The 17,824-nt window shown below is 40.4% G+C and overlaps 1 protein-coding gene across 4 annotated transcripts in view; it reads left to right on the forward strand.

Moving 5' to 3' along the window:
- Nucleotides 1–17,824, forward strand: part of LOC128743487 (putative uncharacterized protein DDB_G0277255) — a 231,913-nt gene that overhangs the window by 191,490 nt on the left and 22,599 nt on the right. For 2 of the 4 annotated variants that reach the window (XR_008412302.1, XM_053840080.1), the window contains exons 11-17: nt 550–1,157; nt 6,875–7,030; nt 7,090–7,223; nt 7,306–7,496; nt 7,564–7,782; nt 10,831–10,961; nt 11,231–11,524. Coding sequence is in view for 3 of the 4 variants with exons in the window: in XM_053840080.1 (XP_053696055.1) it covers nt 550–1,157; nt 6,875–7,030; nt 7,090–7,223; nt 7,306–7,496; nt 7,564–7,782; nt 10,831–10,961; nt 11,231–11,524 (1,733 nt within the window). In the remaining variant the exon portion in view is untranslated. The remainder of the gene's footprint in view (nt 1–549; nt 1,158–6,874; nt 7,031–7,089; nt 7,224–7,305; nt 7,497–7,563; nt 7,783–10,830; nt 10,962–11,230; nt 11,525–17,824) is intronic. The other 2 variants (XM_053840081.1, XM_053840082.1) reach the window with 2 other exon arrangements.

Below are 17,824 nucleotides of genomic sequence, written 5' to 3' on the forward strand. Positions count from 1 at the left end.
CATTATATTCTTTTGCCTGACGGTACATACGTCCATTATAAATGTTTGATTATTGTGTGGATATTTCGATCCACGTTGCTCTTTGTTCATATTTATTTTTATATCATTTCAATTGTCTAAAAATCTACTAGACTTCAAGCATTCCTCGGTACTTTTGCCAACAATTTTCTCATATCAAATCAAACAAAAAATTACGTTATTTTTTATTGTTAGTGATTGAAGTATAGGATATATTCAATGTATACTGACAAAAAAGTAGCACGTATTGGAAAACATAAGTACCAGAAACAGATTCCCCGACGAAACAAGAACTTAGCTTACGTATACATAACGCCAAACTAGCCATCTGCAGCCAGTCTCATTGGTATCATCCAACACGTATAACGCCAACGGTAAAAAGATGTTTCCCTCAACGACAATTTATTACCTACTTGGGATTTTGGCGAACGCCTAGAAAATAGTTATTGGAATGATCCACCCAACCATTTGGTTCCCGCTACTATACACACACACTGATTCTATTTTTCCGTTTCTTGATTCCGTTTTCAGGTCACGACTATCATTAGATTTAAGTTCACCTACCTCAGAGCTTTCAACAAATGTTAGGAAAATCACAACCCCAACTGGAATCATTCCGACGCACCTGCAACAACAACAACAACTTCTACAATCCTCACAATCCCTCAACAACAACAATAATAATAACAGCCTCAACAACAACAAACCTAACCAAAGCAGCAACAATAACTTTAGCACGACCTGTGTAAATAATAACAATAATAGTAATAATAATAGTATAGCCGTTGGCGCTGGTAGCCTCGTCGGATCTGTGCTGACAGCAGGAAACGGAAGCGGCTCCCAGTGTGCCTCATCGCTAAATCAACAACAGCAGCAACCAATAGTTTCGTCACGCTATACCGAGTTTAAAACGTACAGTTCCACCTTTGATGGTCTGCAGGCGCTGGAGAATAGCAACAGTCTCAACAACAATAACAATAGCAACAACAGCAGCAACAACAACAACAATAACAGCATCAATCGTGGTGCCGTCATCGGAAATGGTTCTACCGTCGTATCCGGCTCTGACAGCGACAATTCGCTAATGCGAGTATCCTCGCTGCCGACCGTTACATCTCCGCATCCCGGCGTCGCAACAGGTAAGCACCAATCCGTGTCATTTAAGATTTTCAGTTTTTTTGTGCCTGGCCGGATTGTGCCTCTATTTTCCCACAGCTCGTGTCGATGTTTGATTAGCGTCGGTTGTCGTTTCACCCCGATGAATAATTCAGTGTCATCAGCACCGTTGTTTTACTCGGGAATGGGATACTTCTCACGCTTTTAACAACCTTGGGTAGATTTTGGCTTGACACTTGGCACGGCGAGGATAAAACCCCGAAAGGGTTTGCGCATTATTTAGTTTCAGGGCCGGCACTCGATCCGCCCATATACGTTGCAAATGAAACGTGTTGCTTTTTGCATTGATTTTTTCGCACAGTGGTTTACATTCGTTATGCTAATGACTAGTATGATTTCAAATAATTTTTTAATTGGGTCGGAAACCGTTTTGCCAACCTAAACTAAAGGTTAATCAAACAACATGTGAATGCGTGAGATTGCACCTGGCATAAAGCTTGATTGCAAAAGTACTGAAGCAGCAAACCAGTCAGCTTTGTTAATTTGAAAATTTATAGCCGTGGGAATGGGCCTCGTTATAGGTAGTATCGGAGCATCCTGCAATACATTTTATTTTTTGTTGGTCTTAGAAAAATATCAGAAAAATATTGCACCTGGCAGCAATTTAACGAGTCCTACGCAAATTCGTTTTTCAGTAATAATTATCCTGTACTTACTAAATACATTGAAAATATGCTTGTCAAGCAAGGAGGGGTGCAGTGGGGAGGCAATAACGAAAAACTGATAGTTCAAATTGCTAAATTGCAAACATGCGTGGTAAACGCAGAAAATAACCACGCTAATAATTTTCGCGTAGGACTGTAAATAAGTGGAAACTCCGCAATAAATAGAAAAGCAGTTTTCCATTTTATAATACGAAAACTCTCAACACACTCTTCAACTCATACTTTACTTCGGTAGAATAGTTTTAGTTTAGTACTTAAATTTGCGTTATAGATCATTTTACATAGCCATTTAGCGTTACCTGTGATATTAGCGCAACGGCAATTAGATTTTGATACGGTTGAATGTTGAACGCTGAGTGTGGCCAGTCGCCAATTTACCGGATTAATGTGCCCGAGAGCGTTGAGAATAGTATCAACATGAAAAGAATGGCGGTGTGCGTTACGAAAGAAGAAGCAAAATCCAGAAGGGTTGTCTTGTAAGCACGAGTGCATGGTTGGCGTAGGACTACGTTACGCAAGTTTTTGCAATCTAACCTAACCGCACTCGAGGCGAACACCATTTTTGCGGAATTGCGGACAACATGTCCCGCCCATTCTACCCTTCCAGCTTTAGCAACTTTCTGGATACTGGGTTCGCCGAAAAGGTGCGCCAGGTCGTTGTTCATCCTTCTCCTCCATTCTATACACCATTCTCTCATACACCGCCGCAAATGGTCCTAAGCACACGACATTCAAAAAGAGTCGGCATTATGTTGTCCACGTTTCTTGCCCGTAGAGGACTTCCGGTCTTATTAGCATTTTGTACATGGTACATTTGGTACGGGGGTAAAGCTTAAGCTGGTAATTACCAGACCTTAGGGTCTTGTGGAGTCCGTGGTAAGCACGATTTCCGGCTAAAAAACGTCTGCGTATTTCCCCGCTGCAGTTGTTATCTGACGTCATTAACGACCCGAGGCATATAAATTCATCCACCACTTCGAACTCGTCCCCATCGATTATCACACTATTGCATATGCGAGCTCGATAGCACTCAGTTCCTTCTGCTATCAGGTACTAGCAGTGTTGGGCTGATTCGCTAATTCGCTAACCGATACAATTTGCTCCCTAATCGTGGAAATTTCGCTAATCACATTCGCAAACTGCAAATTAACAGTCACTGTTTATTTTTGAACATATCGCAACAACTTGCATTGTAATCCATCACTGTACAAATTTATTATGTACAGTACTAATTTATACTTCCTTTTTTGGTTGACAATAAGACACTTTACTTTTTTCTTTACGGGAAGAGTAAATGTTTAATGTGACAAATCAAAAATAAGATGGACTGAAAATCTTAATGTTATACTAAAAATATCGACTAAGCGAGCGTGAGAGTCGAACTCACAGCTCTCGATCTCTAGTTGAGCGTGTTGTTTAACAAATTAGACCACCAGGCCGTCTGATATCTTACAGTATAACATTCAAATTTTGTAGGCTCCACCAAATCGCACGCTTTTGCAAGTTGCTCTTAACGATAAAAGCTGTACCCAGCTCGTGAGTATTGCTGCAGCTCTGGTAAATGGTGTATCCATTTCTATACGTACATATGTACCGTGAGCCCTTTTTAGCATTCTTCCTGCAGCGCTGCAATGTCGAACTTGCGGGCCCTGCGGGTGAGTACTTTCTAGAAAATTGAGAGACTTGCAGTTCCATGTCCAAGCTTCGAATCGTTAGTCGTTTTTCATTACCGTGGTCGATTGTTTCGGACCATATCCACATTATTGCTTCCTGTACTGGTATTTTTTACGGTTAGCTTGTTACTTTACTTTAGTGGCAACGGTCCGTTACCGATCCTGCGCCGCACGAATTATGGTCCTCCAGTACCGATGGTCCTGGGCTGCCGTTCTCCAATCCTCACGAACACCAGCTGAACGTGCATCGTCTTCTACAGCACACACCCAGCGGGTGCGGGGTCTGCCTCGGAGTCTACGGCCTCTTCCTGGTTCTCTGCTGAAAATAGTTTTGGCCACTCTATCATCGGGTATTCTGGCCACTCTATCATCGGGTATTCTGGCCACGTGTCCAGCCCACCGCAGCCTGCCACATTGCACTACCTTCACTAAATCAGCATATTTGTATACTTGGTACAGCTCGTGATTCATGCGTCTACGCCACACTCCATTTTCCATTTTGTCACCAAGTATAGATCGCAGAGTTTTACGCTCAAAAACCCCAAGCACTCGCCGATCAGCTTCCTTTAGCGTCCATGATTCGCATCAGTAAAGGGCCACCGGGAGGATTAGTGTTCTGTAGACCGCCAGTTTTGTGCGAATTTGCAAACTACGGGACTTCAGCTGGCTACGTAATCCGTAGAAAGCCCGATTCGCGGCTGCAACTCGTCGTTGCACTTCGCTGCTTACATCGTTGTCACATGTCACGAATGTACCAAGGTATATAAATTCCTCCACTACTTCATATCGTTCCCCATCTAACTCCACCTCGGAACCAACACCATTTGGGCTTCCACGTTCCCTACCAGCAACCATGTACTTCATTTTACCGGTGTTAATGGTAAGTCCCAATCTCGCCGCTTCCCTTTTAAAGGGCCTGAAGGCCTCTACCACTGCTCTGCGGTTGATTCCGATGATATCAACGTCATCCGCAAAACCAAGAAGCATGTGAGATGATGATGATAGTTCCATTCCTTTCCACGTTTGCCCTTCGTAATGCACCTTCCAAGGCAATGTTGAATAGCAGATTAGAGAGTGCATCCCCTGCTGAGGTCTCATCCGCTATTCTAACGCATGATTTGGATCCGTCCAGCATCGCACGAATCAGCGTAACTAGTTTCGTCGGCAAACCATGTTCTAGCATTATCTGCCACAGATCATTTCGTTTAACTGAATCGTACGCCGCTTTAAAATCCACAAACAGATGGTGTTTCTGCAAGTTGTACTCCCGGAATTTGTCTAGCAACTGACGCAGGGTAAACATCTGATCCGTCATGGAGTGACCCTCACGAAAACCAGCTTGGTACTTGCCGACGAAGGAGTCCGCTAACGGTCTCAGTCTGCAGAACAGGATACGGGAAAGCATCTTGTTGGCAGAATAGAGCAATGTAATTCCTCGATAGTTTTTACACTCCAGTCGATGTCCCTTTTTGAAAATTGGGCTAATGAGGCCATCCAACCACTCCTCCGGCAATTGTTCTTCCTCCCAGATCTTGACAATGATCCGGTGGATTGCTTCGTACAGCCGCTCGCTCCCCGCTTTTAGAAGTTCAGCCGGGATACCGTCCTTCCCAGGAGCCTTACCGTTTTCAGCTCACTGATTGCCTTTTTAACCTCCACCTGTGTTGGTGGCTCCACAGCTTGACCATCGCTTACAATTCCTATCCTGTCCTTGCTGCTCTCCACATTTACCTCTCCATTCAACATTGTCTGAAAGTGCTCCTTCCACCTGGCTGCTACCGCCGTTTTGTCGGTAAGCAGGTTGCCAGCACTGTCATTGCACATCACAGGCATGGCAAAATTTCTGCATCTTACCGTTTTAAAGAAACTCCGTGTGTCGTTGCTGGCGTATCGCTCCTCTACGCCGGCAAGCCCGTGCTCCTCGTACTCGCGTTTCTTTAGACGATGGATTCTTTTTTAAGCAGCTCTAGTCTCTCTGTACCTCTCTCTGTTTTGACGCGTAGCCGCAATGAGCATGCGACTCCTGACCTGGTTCTTTTCATCTGTCACACTCTGGCATTCGACATCAAACTAGCGGTTACGCTGTCTTCCACGCGTCGTGCCTACCACCTCTCTCGCAGCTGTTTCGATGGCACCATGGATGTTCCTCCACAGCCTGTGTATATCTTCTCCTTCTACCTGCTGTTCTGCGATTCGTTCGTCAAGCTTCCTGGCGTACTCCACTGCTACGCCGTCTGCCGTTAATCGCTGGATGTTGGAACGCAGCGTCCTCTCAGTGCGAGCTTTCGCTATGTTCGACAGCCTTGCGCGAATTTTGCTCACTACGAGATAGTGGTCAGAGTCGATATTTGGTCCCCGAAAAGACCGTACATCGAAAACATCCGAAAAATGTCGACGGGTAGCTTGTAAGGCCTACTATAACCCTCTGTATCGCAGAAGGTCTATCATGACAGTACTGTTTAGCGTCCTATCAGTATACGACCTCAGTTTCCACCGGGGTTAGTTACCCAATTTCCACTAAGGTTGCTCGTATCCTGGCTGGTACTACGAGAAAGATTCCATCATTCTACATAGCCACGCACACTTCTTCGGCGTCAATATTGGTTTTGTGTGACTGCTCTTTATTCAAGACACTCTGAACGATTAGCAACGGTATTATCCGAAAACCAATCTATGGTCCGACTCTGACGACAAACTTTTTTGTAACATTTTGTAACATTGTAACAAAACTGTCTTTGGGAAAGGGAGTAAGTATCGGATTCGAAGAATAATTAATTGGATGAACTGGAACATTTCGATGCATGGATCAAAAATATATTGAATTATCCAATGACAGGTAGGAATCGAACTTCCAATTATCGGTTGCCGGTCAAATGTGAAACCGTTAACCCACCGCTTCACCCTTCTATTAGTTAATCTAATACCTAGTTTTGTTTCGCTCTTATTGTTTTTGTGTGGCTGCTCTTGTTCCTGCTGCACAGGAGGTAGATCGGTTACTAAAACTGAAAAATTGTGATAGCTCTACCCTGGCAGTGGGCCGACAATATATCATAAGCCCTTGACCAGAAATCACCATAAAAATAAATCATTGCGCTTTCTCCTTAAATCGTTAATATGTATATTTCAAGAAATATTACTCATGTTACAGTATAATGGAGATATTCTATTAAAATCGAAACAAATTAAACGAAGGTTCAACAATGCAATTTCTTTTCGTTAAACATACTACTACATTCTTATCCGTGCGATCGAAAGATCATACAATTTATTTTATATGTTAGATTGCACGGTGAATGCATTAAAATATTCTATTCGTTTTCTTTCTAATTGTTATTTTTTCAGCCGATGGCCTTTCCACACCGCGCCGTGAACTTGCACCGCCAATCGAAGAAGACGAAGAAGTGGATAGCGACACCCAACGTGGCGTGCCATTACGTAAAATAGAAGATAATATTAGTGCTTTATTACGTGGTGATATATCTGTTGCTAGAGTAGCCGGTAAGCCATAAGTGTAACAAGCAACATAGCAGAGAATTGCCATGTTATTATTATTCCAGACATACCTCCCGCGAGACGTCCATTAGGTTTTCGTCTAGGTGTTCATAAATCAGAAAGTGCCAAAGAGATGCTATTATCGCAAGCTGGGTTGGGGCCTTTACCACCATCGCCACCATCTTCTAGTCCGGATCAGGTAAAACATCGCGCTAAACCGCACAAGGTTATCTATTTATTAACTGCTATCCTATTTTACCCTATTTTTCTACGCTTTGTAGGATAGCGATGAGTTTCCGCCATTGCCTCCCTCGCCTCTTGAAGAGCCGGAAGTTATACATCAGATGCACGGTATTTGCATCACTTCGCGTAACAGGTCTAGTGCTAACAGACACGACAGTCACTCTCGAGAAGAACACCCTCCCGCAGTTCCACCACACCGTGGACCATCTATCAATACGCTTAAAACAAGGTACGCATTTCTTGTACAATTATTTCTCACGAAACGTTGCATTAACTAGCATGTCTTGTCTCTTCAGATCAATGGATGCTGGCTTTAGCAAGTCATACCGTAATGGCACGCATGCTTCCACTTCTCCCCATGCCCCCGGAACCCTTCCTCCCGATTTGCCCGGTTGCAATTCTCGACGAAGAATCATCACTGGCGGTTATCAGAAGCGAACCGCCCAAAGTCCACGAGAAGAAAGATCCCTGCAGACATCCTGTAGCCTACCAGAAACGCCAATTTTCGCTAGAGGGTATTGTATCTAATCTTTATTAGACGTAAACAATGTTTTTCAGGTGACAATTGTTCGCCATTTTATTGCGCTCTCCAGATGGAGCGACAAACGATAAGTGATACGCCCGAATTAGGCAATTCGTATACGTCGATCGTCAACTTCAAGTGCATGAAAAGAAAAATGTCGAAGACTACAGAACTGAAGACGGGGCATAGTATCTGTTATACTAAAGGAATTTCAATCATCTTAAGAACTGAATCCGTGTTGATAAACGATGTTGATGCGGTAATGATGATAGGGTGATGGCTAGGGCTGTCTAACCGGTAGTACCGGTAGTACCGAAACCGGTAATACCGGCCAATTTTTGGATACCGAAATACCGATTTTGGAAAGGCAAAAAACCGGTATTTCCGGTAATTTCTAATCTGCTTGTTTTTTCCAACTCCTTATTCGAATAAGAACTAAATTTGAAAAAACATTATAACTCTTAGAAAAACAACATGGTGTTAATGTCGACGAGATTCTTCGACTATTAACAATGAAGAGAGTAAAATTGTGGGTCAAACAATTATAGCTCTTGAACCCGTTTAAGGTACAGTAGAGTAACTTCGCTGTAAAAATGTTTCATTGTATGAGCCAGACGTTACGTTTTAATTTATTTTTGAACAACTTGATATTCAAAAGTCACCAAATTATTCGAAGCTCTCAAATAACAAATTTAGGAAACAAGATCAGGGTCCAGAAACGTCACTTACAATAGTAAATTGTTATTCAACAATGAAGTAATGAAGCTTCAGTTTCAACAAAAGCAGCGCCGCTTCGTTTCAAAAATGGCTTCAATCAGCGTCATTGAAACGGTTTTCACTTCATCATGACGACCGGTTTTAAAGTTTCATTTTTATTTCTCTACCAAATATTCAGAAAAAGGTCAGCCTAGACTTTGAATGCAATTGAATTGATTTTGAGTAACATTTCCTACAATTTAACGCATCTTATGATTAATCTACTCAACATCGACAAATCGCGCCTGACTGTTAATCGTCGTCATTTGACACAGTCAGTAGCTTCAGCTAAAGCTTGCTTGAAACGTTCTGTTCAACAAATGAAACAAGTCGCTTCATGTATGAAGCGAAAAGTAAGGGAAAGTTAGCTTCATTTATTTGTTTCGACGATGCCGGGCTCTGATCAGAATACGGAGATTTTTGCGCTTTAAGAGCATTCTTGCCATCAAAGGATCTACCAGGAAAGAATTTGGAATATTTTTCAAGTCTTTCGAGTGATACATTGATTAAACAAGGAGATCTGCATCCCACTATCTTCGAATAGTGGGATGAATAACAGAGAAAAGAAGGTATTTGTAAACGATGATGAAGAGAATGACGTTATGCAGGAGTTCCGATTTGGGGATGGACAAAAAATTGTTGAGAGGCTGTAGGAGACCGGGTCATTAATTATGCTGGAAGCTACAATACAAGATATTTTGTAAATAATTTAAGGCGGGTTTCCCTACTATAAAATTGAACAAATGAAAGGAAAATTCATGATGTGCTCAGAGCCGTTCGCCAGACATCGATGAAAGCGGAAGTGTTGGCAATAAAATTCGTTCTAGTAAGGGAATTAAATCGCTAAGAGTATTATATCTGCTTGAATTCTATTTTGCTAAGCAACAATACTGAAGCTACAGTTTCAAAATAAAAACATTACTGAAAAACATCGACATTTCTATTGATTTCAAATAATCTGCCAATACCGGTATTTTACCGGTATTACCGGTATTTTCTACGCCAATACCGAAATACCGGTTTTCACCAAAAGTGCCCAATACCGACAGCCCTAGTGATGGCACATCACAAAGTAAAACTAGCTAGCGTCGTCCGTAAATATTTGTCAGTATGCCCAGTCCAGAATTCTGTAGTCTTCGGAAATATGCGTGGTGTATATTTTCGAGGAGACACGGCTTGAATCAAAGACAGCAACCGAACGCACAATTGCCTATATACAGGCGTATCATTTAACGTTTGCCGCCTCGTATACAGACGACTTAAGCCACGCCTTATATTGTAATTCCATCTACTCACCATCAGTCACTAATTTATTTATTAAATCTTTCGGCTACAGAATTCGCCTCTCTTTAAGGGGTTGGAATTTTCGAGAAATCAATTTTCTTTTTGTTTTGTATTCATAATGTACATATGCTGCATATGCATAATGTACACAAAAAAATGCATGCTAATACGCCAAACATTTACGAAGTAGTACGCACATTTGTAACGACGTGTCAAAGCGACAATGAAGAAATGTGAAACTTAAACTTTCTCCAAACTGTGGTAACAAGGACTGGTCGGTTAGCATGATTTCTCGAAAACGGTTGAAACGTCCTCGCCATAGAGCCGCGGTGGTTCGTGCTGTTTCAAATAGTTCCCTTCATTCAACTCGATCTTAGCCCACTCGTCGCCAATTTCCCAGGCGTCACTGCCATCTTGCACATTAAGCCTCTTCGTTCCTAGTTCCGGTGGGGTTGTTGAAGACACACTGTCGTCCGACATTCGTACGACGTGTCCAGCCCACCGTACCCTACCGACTTTCGCCAGATGTAAGATGGGAATCTCTCCAAGCAGCGCCTGTAACTCTTGATTCATACGCCTTCACCTCTATTGAACCGATTTACCTCAAATTTCAATACAAGCATGTATGATAAGCACCATAAACATTATGTGAAAAGTCAATTTTTACACCTTTGAGGTGAGGTGACTGTAAAAATATGGCCACAGCTAAATATTATTTTACTTTGGTGGCGACGATCTGCTATCGATCCTGTGCCGAACAAATTATGATTCACCTGTACTACCAGTGCTCCCCTCTAACACCAGCAGCAATGTTGAGCAGTGTGATGTCTCGGTAGTTTTTACACTCGAGTCGATGTCCTTTTTCAAAAATAGAAAAATGAGGCCATCCAACCCCATTTGAATATTATTGGCCACTTATCATTTAGCGCATTCCTATTAAAATATTTCAAACATGCATATCATGCAAAAATCGAATTCAAGATTATTGTTTCTATTTTAGCAGCTGTGATATTCCTCGAACACCACATCGTCGAGCGCCGGAGGTTCCTCCACATGGCAGTGGTAGCCGAACTGCTCCGCGAGCTAACACTAACACAACCAGCAGTTTAGGTTCGTCGGTCGTCGGTATTGGTAAGTCAATGCAATCCTTATAACAGTTATTAACATTAACACATCACACAGACGCTTATGTGACTACCATTGCCAACTTTTTGAACACGAACGCAGGATTGCAACGATGGGTACTTGCACTAATTTTCAATTAAACGACATAAATTTTCTCAATTCTGACCTGGACAAATAACTGAAAAGAAAAACCTTTGTTCGAGCCTAACAACGCTAGAACAAGGCGTAGTCGCTGTCTGTAACTTTCGTCCCCCTGTGTACTGTGTATTCTCCAGGTACTTCGACTGTCGGTGGACGACAACGCAGCATCAGTCAAGCTTTCGCTAATGGTGAAATGTTACGCTTAGCAGGTGGACCGGCACGCGGCTGGTATCCGAAACAGCGACATCCACGACCTGCTTCGACCGAGCATCTGGACCGGCTGCATCCGCAGGGATCACTGCGCGCCTGGGAAGCGGGTACGGGTAGCAGAAAACCGCTCACCCTACCACCTAATCTCACACCTAAATTTTTCAACAAGTCACCGCGAGAGGCTTTACGTCGTGTCACTAGTTTGTTAATTCGAAAAGGTACGCCTATTCGTAACCGGACCGCACTCGGGATTCAGAACTAAAACTTCCGATGATAATATTCATTGATCAATAATATAAGCTCCTTTTAAGTTCGATTCTGCGCGAGTAACATTCCGTGTCTTGACATACGACAATTGCGCGGTTTACTTTTAAATATTGTATGTTGTTCTAACCAATCGTTAACACTAATTACAGTTAATCACTCTTATGTGTCGTTTAATCGTTCATTTGTAGTAATCCTGGGACAGTAAGCATGTTCATAGTTCGCCGCATTCACCAGTGCTACCAATTTCTACCAACTAGCTAACACGTGGTTATAACCCAATATATTTTTTCTGATATAGACATGCATTTAACATCATGATTATTTTTAAAGTGCTACTGCAGTACTTTATTAACTCTAATTTTATAACCAAATATGACTAGTTCCTATAGAACTTTCTATAGTTCTGTTTTGCTGTTGTTAATGGCTTTTACCACAGGTATTTTCAAAAGAAAATTTTATATTAAAATACTGTTGACCTAAAATTTGAAACATTATTCGTAATTTGAAACATTATTTCGTAATTTCTTTAGCAAATTCAAAACTTTTACTCATGGTTTTGATTCTATAGACTTTTTCTCTTATTTTGATAATAATTTTATAAAGATCGGTCCAAAGAAAATGGATTAAAACAATCATATACTCAAGTATTCCAGCGACGTGCGGTACTAACACGATGCAAAAAGACGCCGCTTTCCTTCAAAGTCACGTTTTTCGAACTTCGTGTTCTTTTTTCGCAGAAACTAGGCGCAATGTTGGAACACACTTTTTTTGTCGATTGGTCGGTAGTTATGAAATTAGTATCAAAGTGGACAAATTGAAAGTTAAAAGATTAAAAAAATTTTGTCTCTTCCAAATTTTCCGAAGGTTTTCGCTTCTAGCGCCACTGCGCGTGGAAACGAATTATAATTAGCGCTTGCATAACAGGTTTAATACACACCTCCTTGTGTTGTTTTTAAAACTAGCCTGGCAAGAGACTACAAGGCCGTTAATACTACAACGCCAATAGAGTTCAGAACAAATTCTCATGTCCTGGAAAATATCGGTGTGGAACTATTTCAAAATATATCTAATAAAATGTTTTATGAAAAGGAGAGAAGTTTGTCCTTTCCTATTGTCACTTGGATGCTCAGGTTGGGGCACACTGGAACTGTGGGAAGTGCCCCATCTTCTCTATAAAAAGATGTAACCAAGAAGTACGGAGAATTCAGTTTAATAACCGTGTATGTTTATGGTTACTAAACTAACTCGAATCCAATCTTAAATCAAATTTTAAGTCCGATTTCAAGTCCGACTTCAAGTTTAGTTTCAATTCCAATTTCAAGTGCAATTTGTCGTCCAATTCCAAGTAAAAATTTTATTTTGAATCCTATTTCAAATCCAATTTTATGTCTCCAATTTCAAATTTCGAACGTAATGAAACAAAGATGTTGATTGGATCCAAACAGAATGGAACCAGGCCAGGTGAAGAAGAAAGAGCGCAAAAATTAGGTAAGAGAGAGTCATTAAAGCAACGCGTAAGAAGTTGTGTACCGCTCCTTTTTATCCAAGCTGGGGGATCTACAGATCGAACTAAGCTATGACCGGAGCCAATTATAACCGGATTCAAACCTACTTCTTTTCTCAGGTCCTTTAGTGCATTGGTAGTGATGATCCTTTTAACCACGGCGGATTGGACTGGAATTTCACGTCCCTTTCCCAGTCCTATTAAATGACTGAAATCAAGTTCAATTTGAAATCCATATTCAAGATCTACTTCAAGTTTAATTTAAAGTTCAACTTCTAGTTAAATTTGAAGTAATTTAGTCTAAAATGGCCCAAAATTAACTCCAATTTTCAGTCAAATTTTATACCAATTTAAAATCTGATTTCAAATTCAAGTTTAAGGCTAATTTCATGTCTAATATAATTCCAAGCCAATATAGTCCAAGCCTCAAATCCCTAATTTAAATCCAATTTCATGCCTAATTTCATACCGATTTCAAGTCAAAATTCAAGTTCAACTTCCAATTTCCCGGTGTAATGGTGTGCATTCACGCCAATCTCGCAGAAATCACCCATGTTGAATGACCCATGTTGTTAAAGTAACTACCCAACAAACATTTTTGTTGATTTGCAGCATATTCAACCGTTGTATAGCTAATTACCGGATTAAAATCGTTTGATAAGCTGTTATACGACAAAAATGTTTGATGGGTATAATCAAATAAATAAAAATCCGAGCGACTCCAAGCTCAAGTCCGATTCCAAGTTCAAATCCAAGTCCATTTTAATCTAATGCCATGTCCAAATTAATGTCTAAAGCCAAATCTAGTTAATAGTCCACAGGGATGCGCAGACCCAGGTAAAATTTTCAAGGTGTTATAATAAGCTTTATAAGTGCCCCATACATAACTTATTTTAAAATTTTGCTGGCTGGCTAAATAAGTAAAATTAAGTAAAATCGAAGCACTAGGAGCAATACAGCTCGAAACGCAAATCTTTCGAAATGATCCACAAAAAAAAATAATTTTTAAGTATGAAAACTCCTTGACCCCTTAAGGAACAATCCTACACGAGACTTCCATTGAATCCTTTTGCACATTAACTTGCATGCAACTTGATACAACAGTATCACCCTAGGAGCTTTTTTCTGAATAGCGAAAAAGCTCAACACCATTTGCTCAAAGTTAGCCAAGGCACAAACCCTTCTGTGGAAAGGCAACTGGATCTATGAACATGCTTATTGACTGTATAGTACCGCAATAGGAAAAGTGCAAAGCACGTGATTGCATGCGATACACACGAGCGCCATGCTTTGTTTTCCTTAGAGCAACGTAACACCAGCAAAATCATGTAAATAAATACGGTAATCGCGAAAAAGCGCGTATACTTCGCCCGGTGTTCGCGCTCACTTCGGCTAACTAAACACAAACAGAAACCTAAATCGAAATTATTTCATTGCCGAGAAATCCAGGTCAGCTTACATGTACGGTACGATTATTGGAACAAAAGCGGAACGTCAACTCTCTTAAACGACTTGTGAAAAATCGTCACGCATAACTCTATCTAGCTCGCGACCATCTTCTTCTGTTATGTTCTATAGATACTTTGTTTTGTTCATTGCCTGTTTCGCTCCATTCTTTCCCTATCGCTTTATGAAGGGTGCTGTTCCTTGTACAATGTTCTGCCTATCCTCTAATCCTATCCTGCGTTATCCCTTGTGCCACCAACGAACCGAACCGACACTGCTGAATTTTTAACATTTGACCTTTTTTTTAAATTTTGACCATAACTTGCGAGTAAATAGTCACTTCTGGATCAATTCAGATCTGAGCCATGCTTTGAAAATGTAACTAGTAATCACTTATGTTACTTATCGTGTACGGCCCATCTGAATCGATCTAATATCAAACAGAAGAGAAGAGATAAGTCACCCATAACTTAGTTTGTTTCTCTATAAAACATGCATGGATACTATGCGCAGGTGTGATTATTTTTATTTTTGCTTTGTTTCGAGGACGGCTACGACCATGGTAGGCAATGAGATATAAGAGGTGTACAAAAAGAAGACATTTGTTGATATTAGCGAACCTGTGCTGCTGTAATACATATAGATAGAGAGTTGCCAACTGAAACAATTAATCTAGCAACAATGCAGGTGTGTATGTCAGTGCTGCCACATTTACAGATTATTCTGTGATTAACAGATATTTGGAATACAGTACCCATACAGAATGTGGATATTTAAATCCCATTCTTGATAAGTTTACTGCTGTTAATAGTCGCACTGTGATTAGTTAGGCTGCTGTTGTCGATTTATTGCTAATCCTTTTGAGACCCAGCGATTTAGATTAGATATTTTGAGTTTTACAACGCCACATATAATAATAATACTCACAATGAACATTCCTTTAAAGCCTTAATAACGAGTGCCTGTGCCTATTCCCGTCCTATTCAACACAAATTATTAAAAATATCAGCATTTTTATGGCACACAATGCAAAACTAATTAGTTCCTAATATTTTAGTTTGTTGTCTATCATACGTGATCAATCAAAGTGAGCTGAGATCTATTTGAATGCTTTTTATCATTAAAGAAGTCCTAGGGGTTTTAGGGGCATAATGAGCACCCTAACTTGTTGGCTGATTTAAGCACCCAAAGTCAAGAATTTTTAAAGTGTCGTCATTGCATAACATACATTCACTATCGATAATTAAAGGCATACTGTTAACAAATTGAAAAATAATTGATATGATGACGAAAATTGCAAATTAAACTTATGCTTCAAAAACTAAAAATCGGTTAGTGTGTGAAAAAACTGTTGACCGAAAGCCGCTTAAAGCCAATTGAGCCGCGGAGGTTATCTCTGGAGCACACAAGGAAAGTTTCGGATGACGCTTAAGCTGTGTTTTAGTGTTGAAGACATATGCTTTTCCGTTTCCCTCTGCCAGCTGGTATACGAGGGTTCTCATTTCACGGGTAGTAATACCATAGCATCGAACCTCCATATACAAAATATGGACCACCAGCTCTTGTTCTGCAGCGGGAGCGAAAACAGTTTTGAAGGAACCAATTTGGTCCACCTCTTGCCCCGAGATTGCCCTTTCGTATGGCCACACATACTGAGTTAACGTGTGCCGCAGAATGCTGTGCTACTTGGCGACTTGTTGTGTACATATTCCGTCTCGCCTTATAATGGCCAAGGCCGCTTGCAAGGCCTTTTTTGACCAATTATGTCTTCCGGATTCTCTTGGCATATTCATACCATCACTGTAAACAAGCAACGACGCGATAAACAGAAAAACTGACCGGTTAGTTAATGCGAAATAGTGCTCGTTTCACCCCACCTAAGGGTGCTCATTTCGCCCCCAGTCAAGTAGTTAAAGTAAAAATGGATTTTTACACTAATTATAGTATAAAATCAAAACTTCAATGAAGGTGAAATTTGAGATACAATGTATACAACATGTTGCAGATTGCACTTGATTGTTTAAGATATTTAAATGATCGCAAAAACTTATTTGGCAGTGCACCATAATTATAATTTTTTCAGCGTCTGAGAACAAAGTTGACTTTTTTAATATAACTCCGTGTTTTAAAAGTAGAGATCACTCATTTGTTGATAAATAGATACTGTAGTACCTACTGCAATGTTTCGCATGCCATTTGATGTTACAAAATGCGTACTTTCGTAGAAAAGAGGGGTGCCCATTTCGCCCCGTGTGCTCATTATGCCCCTAATCCCCCTACCAGCCAAATTTCCTACGTTTTTTCGTGCGGCGAAGAAGAAAATGTCGACTAATCGTTTTAATTTCCGTCGTTCATAAATGAAAATAACTCACGCAAGGCATTGTCGTTATTCTACAGCCAGGAAAACTTGTCTGACCTACAGAAATTTTGCAGAAAAACATTAGAATGCCGTCCTACACAAATACATGCGCGTTAGCTTCGTAAACATTGTTGTGATTTTTAATTCTGACGATGAATAATTTTGATGGACGGATTTTAAAACGGTTCGACGAATTTAAGAAATAAAGTCAGTTGCGTAATTTCAATAATATGCTTTAATAATCGCTTTTCAGCGATTTCAAAGTTCACGGATAGGAAGGTAAGTGTGTTTTAGTCAGTATTCATTAAATCCATCCAACAAATGATGAAAATTAGAATGGCTTTACTTACTACGATGGGAATTAGAAATAAACCCTAATTCTGCTCGATTGAATATTTTCGGTTTAACATGGCGACTCTCTATCTATTACAGGCTCGCTAATTGGTATTAGCAGCAAAATATCAGTAATGGACGTCAAGCTACAAAGAGCAACGACATTCAACAATGATTGTCGATGCCACTTAAATTATGATCAAATTTCTTCGTTGCACTAACAACAATTTACCAAATTCGCCACACCTGTATATACCTCATTGCATCTGGCTTTTATTAGTCACAGAAACGATAGAAAATTCTGTTGAAATGACAAGTTTTCCCGAATTGTAATTAGTTTTAAATACAGTGAAGTCGATCAGAAGGCCATAACAAGAAAAAATCGAGTGTTTGACACGCTCGGATATTTGTAACACATTATGCTATTAATCAAAAATACCTTGAGTAGAATGCAAACACAAAAATATCAAGTTTCTGATAGATTTTGATGGTTGGAATTGGAACTCTTGAAAATATAAAAGCACAGAGAATAGACTAACAAAGTCAAAAAATATTCGCCTTTTTGTGCATACAATCTTCCGGTGGCTCCCTCAAGAAATAGTTTACCAA

Source organism: Sabethes cyaneus, chromosome 3 (genome assembly GCF_943734655.1).
Source record: "Sabethes cyaneus chromosome 3, idSabCyanKW18_F2, whole genome shotgun sequence".
Lineage (NCBI taxonomy): Eukaryota > Metazoa > Arthropoda > Insecta > Diptera > Culicidae > Sabethes > Sabethes cyaneus.